The sequence below is a fragment of the Mesitornis unicolor genome, unplaced genomic scaffold (assembly GCF_000695765.1).
Source record: "Mesitornis unicolor isolate BGI_N332 unplaced genomic scaffold, ASM69576v1 scaffold48996, whole genome shotgun sequence".
Lineage (NCBI taxonomy): Eukaryota > Metazoa > Chordata > Aves > Mesitornithiformes > Mesitornithidae > Mesitornis > Mesitornis unicolor.
This window is the reverse complement of record NW_010192587.1, coordinates 1-4,791: the sequence shown is the minus strand read 5'-3', so window position 1 is coordinate 4,791 and position 4,791 is coordinate 1. Positions and strand designations below refer to the sequence as shown.

The following is a 4,791-nucleotide window of genomic DNA, read 5'->3' as shown; positions in this document are numbered from 1 at the left end:
TGTATGAGAAACCTAGGACAAAACCGTGAACATTTTAATTTTAGCTTGCAGGGAGCATGCTTAGGCTATCTGCTATAGAACTGTGAGAGAGAAAGTGGAGGAATATTCTAGCTGATTGACTTATACTCTTGAATCAACATATTTTTCTGCTCAATCTAAACTTGTGTAGTAAGACTTTCACACAGTAAATAATCACAAGTTTAGTTGTATGCTGAAGTGTTTACTTTGAGAAAATGAATTTGGTGCATTCTGTTCTACAATATTCCAGAAATCAAAATGGTAGGAATAAGGAAAGATGCTACATTTGAAATAAATAATTTGTAAAAGACTTGCTAAGATATGCTAATATTGCTTTCCACAGTTTATTTACCGTTATTTTGATTGTAATGTATAGCTGTCGTAATATTGTAAGACGAAACCTGGGTTTTGTTCTGAAGTTTAATGATGTATCCAAGTCTAATTTTAATGATTAATATTCCATCTTGAAGAAGCCCCAGTAAAGTCCAAAATCATGGAAAAAGGCTTAAGGGATTATATTACATACCTTGGTATGGCATGAACAATTTGTATGATATCAGGCAAGTTAACATGGTGTTATAGGTGTATTGCTACTTTTTGAACTTTTTTTGACAGTAGCTCTTTTTTTTGGGTACTGAAGTCCATTTCCCTCGTGCATACTTTCTTAGTTGGGCTGTGAAAATTAAGTTCTTTTAAAGGAGAATCAATGCTGCTTGCACTGTCAAGGCTTTTAAGTACCGTACCTTAAAATTGCTTAAATTGCTACTTCTTGATTAGTTCTTAACTTTTTTTCTTAGATGCTGCTTGAGTTTATTGTGAATTAAACTCAATTAGAATTTTATCTTTGTAGATGTCAGGATTTGGTGAGCATTTCACAGATAATTAACCTGTAAGCCAGAAGGAGTTGGTTAATGAATGACTTTATTATAAAAAACAGTGTAAATCTATTTTTTAATTTAAAAAACCTGTTTTCTTCAAGTGAAATTTCAATTTGGCATTAAGGGAAAGCATTTAAGCGTTTTAAGTCATCTGTATTTTGAACATGTAGACCTATAATGAACAGAATTGTCTTCAGGCCCTTTGGTCCAGGCTTATATCCATTATCAAGTAACTGTAATCCTGACTGTTTCTTGAGGTCTTGCTCTTTGCTTGAGGATGTATATGTGAGAGCAGACTCTTCACCATGTCTTGTTTGCACTTTGTTGACAAAAAGACAGGCGTGGTGTTACAGATTTTGCCTGGAAGGAGCTGGATCGAAAGTAAAGGTGGAGCTAATTCTGGGAAAAAATTAATGTATTGAGACACTGCATGACTATTTTGTTTCTCTCTGTGTTAAAACCCTTTTAAGGATTTGGTTAGACTAAGAATTCCTGGTGAAATGTTGTGCTTAGGGTGTGTAGGATGTGTAGGTTCTGAAAAAGTAAATTGGCCCATTTTGTAGGAAGAGGCTGGAAGAAGCCTAGAATAGTTTCTGCTTTAGGCTCTTTAAAGGCATTTGATCAGAGTGAACTATGCAGTGCATATTTTTTTTTAGCAATATTTGGCAATATAATGTGTTGTGTTTTAGTTGTACCAAGAAAGCCATAAAGACAATTACAGTTGTTAATATGATATGTAAAGTAGGTATATATATAAATACATAACTAAAAATATAATCGTAATTGGAAAAGTGAATACCGGTTCCTCATTAGTGTCCTGATTTTGAGGATATGCCTTCAGAACTGTTCTGTGAATATTTTTCCATCAGTTTCCTGGGAGAGAGCTTCTTCTTCAAAGTGCCTGCCTGAGGTCTTTTGGAGAGAGCATCATGGAATCAGTACTGTGCAAGACAAAGGTGCATTGTGCCATGTTGCCTTCATGCAAACAGCTGTAGAGTCAGGGTCTTAAATTTTTGTGTCTTTCAAAGTGGGGGAGGGAGAAGATTCTGCATAGTTTTGTTTTCTCCAGTTTTGAAGCATCTTGGCATTTTCAGTGTGACTCAGTTTGTAGGACGATGTTTTTTTCCAGCCAGAGTGCTGTGTTTGTGTTGTTTCCATGTCTGTACTGGAATTTACTTACCGTCATTCCTTCATTCTGCAGTGTTTCAGTATTTTGCTTGTGCTGTTTTCAGCCTTGAGGGTTCAAGGAAGAAGGAATTAAGTTTGTAGAGAAAGCATAGTATACTTCCACTCTGTTCAGGACTCAGCTGTGCAAGTGCCTGGGCAACCTCACCTAATAAGACCTGCTTTGAGCAAGTGATTGGACTGGGTGATGCCCGTAAGTCCCTTCCAACCTATATTATTTTACAGCTCTATAGAAGCTGAGACAGGTAGAGAAAAAGTAGAGCCGTGGGTGTCTACACATGAGCCAGCAATTTGTTGAGCTCTGCCTTGTAGGATATATCTTTAGCACAATGCACTTCAGAGGTAGGATGACTTTGACAGATTCTGTCTTCGCTGTCCTGTGCCTAGGAACTTGTGCCTTTCTTGCTCTAAGTATAAGCTTTCCTTTTTAAAGTTGATTTGGAAAAAAGAAGTAAGAACATTTTATAAGTGTAAAGATCTCAATGTTAACATTTCTATTGAAATTGAGATTGGAGTTATTTTAATTTCGGATTAGGTTAGGAGACTTCTTTTATCTGTCATGCCTGAATTTGCAGATCCTTAACTGAATGGTTGTGAACAGTTTATATGCCATTATTCAGTTCTTCACAGATAGCTGAAAACATGCATGTTACAGATATGAGAAGAAATTGGTGAGTATGACTTTAATAAAATGTGGAATAAATGCTTAGAGATGCATACACAGAGGGGTCTTCAAAATGTGTGCTTTTTACAAACATAACTAACTGAATTTATTACTACAAATATCTTATTGTATCCAGGCTGCTGAAATCAAGGACACTTCTCAAAAATGTAAACAGAAGCAAGATGCTTTGGAGATGAAAGATAAACAAGTAAGAGTCTTCATATTTATTACTCTTTCAGGTGTTTCTTTGCTGTTGTATTAACAGCTATAGCATATGCTGCATTCAGAGAGACTGCTACTTAAATTCTGCAGTAAAGCACAGATGTGGGTGCAGGTTGTCTGCCCTTCTTTTAGTGGAGAGGGAAGTTTCTGCCAGTGCTTGCACAGTTCACTCCCTGCAGTCTTTAAAAAAATGCCTATTAGTCACAGAATCACAGAATGGTGGGGGTTGGAAGGGATCTCTGAAGATCATCTAGTCCAACTACCCTGCTAGAGCAGGATCACCTAGAGAAGAGCACATCCAGGCAGGTCAAACAGATATGACTTAGGAACAGGTCTATGCTACTCAAAGTCAGTTACCTTAATGCAACAAACTTAGGACTAGACAGTGTGCATGTATATGTACACTATATATTACAGGCTTTCCTTGAAAAGCTCCAGCCTCTATAGCACAGTAATGCACTCAGCATTAAACATGCTCTAAAATATTCTATGTGAGAAGCTAGGGTTACTGTTTCTGTTAAATGTTTACGTCCAGCATTTTTTAAAAAGAAAACACAAAGGTATGTTGTTAGTTACAGAACTTAATCAAAGCACTTGGTCAAGGAATGTATGAATTAAACTTACATGAGTGGCAAAGTCAACGTTGCACACTGTGCTACAGATTTTAAGCAATCTTACATTAACTTTATGTTAACGAATATCTTAAGCTTTAAGCTTCTTTTTTAAAAATGAACTTCAGAAATTGATTTAAAGGCTTGATTGTATTTTTGCTTAAATGTTCCTAAATCTTAACAAAATCTTGTCAGTTTTTCAGCTGTCATAGAGATAATGAAACTATACCAGACTCCTATAGTTTTAGCGCATGGTTACATCAGCATTTAATAGCAGTTGCACGGATATCCTAGTTACTTGTTTTAGGTTTTGTATACTAAACTCCTTTAATGTTGGAAATAATCAAAATTCTTAGGTTGAAGAAATTCATCAAGCTTTGAGAATGAAAAAAGATGAAGAAATGGACAGACAGAGAAAAATACACGTTACTCACAGGATGATAAAGGACTGGAAGCATGAGCTCAGCACAATGGCAGCCTGTGAGGACCTTCAGCCACAAACTGATTCTGTTAATAATGAGCTGAAAAAAATACAAGAAGAAAGGGCAAATATTGATAGTGATATCAGTGATCTAGCAGCAGAGAAAATGAACCAAGAGAGGGAAAAAATAAGTAAGTTACTATGGTTTTGATTGTTGACTCTTTTTTTTTTTTTCTTTTTATGACTGTTCGTAGAGAATCTACTTCTTGTCCTGCTATGGTGAAATAACTTGAAGCATTTGTTTTGAGCCTCATAGTTGTAACTTACATGTATAGCAGTCATCTTGTCTGTTACCAGTTTTATTATAAGTAACAGACACTGGTTTCTAAGTAGAAAGAACAAGAAGATTCAGAAGTTGCAATTGACGTTAAAACTATCCTTAAAAAAAAAAAGTTTCCTCTGATCTCTGGGTAAGAATAATGCTTTGCCAGTTTTGTATTTTTTTCTGTTATTAAATAAAGGTGTGTACTATTAGCAGGATACCAAAAAAACTGCAAACGTAAAGCAAAAACTGTTTAACTTGAAGATGCAGTGTTTTAAATTATCTCTTTAGCAGCATATTTACTACTGATGCTGCCTTTGTCCTTTCTAGATAAACTTGAACTAACCTTAATTATAGTAAATTCCTTTATACTACCCTAGGCTAGTTCTTTCTAAGAAACAAGATTTTAAAATGATAGCTTGGTGGGTAGGGAGTGCTGTATATATTCACAGAATCACAGAATCACAGAA

General features: G+C 35.5%; 1 protein-coding gene across 1 annotated transcript in view; it reads left to right on the top strand.

Annotated features, from left to right (window-relative positions):
• Window positions 1-4,190, top strand: part of LOC104542738 (structural maintenance of chromosomes protein 5-like) — a gene marked incomplete at both ends in the record, with an annotated part of 14,964 nt that extends 10,774 nt beyond the window's left edge. Inside the window, 2 exons of the mRNA XM_010187148.1 lie at window positions 2,882-2,953; window positions 3,935-4,190. Coding sequence (XP_010185450.1) covers window positions 2,882-2,953; window positions 3,935-4,190 — 328 coding nt within the window. The remainder of the gene's footprint in view (window positions 1-2,881; window positions 2,954-3,934) is intronic.
• Window positions 4,191-4,791: the final 601 nt, after the last annotated feature.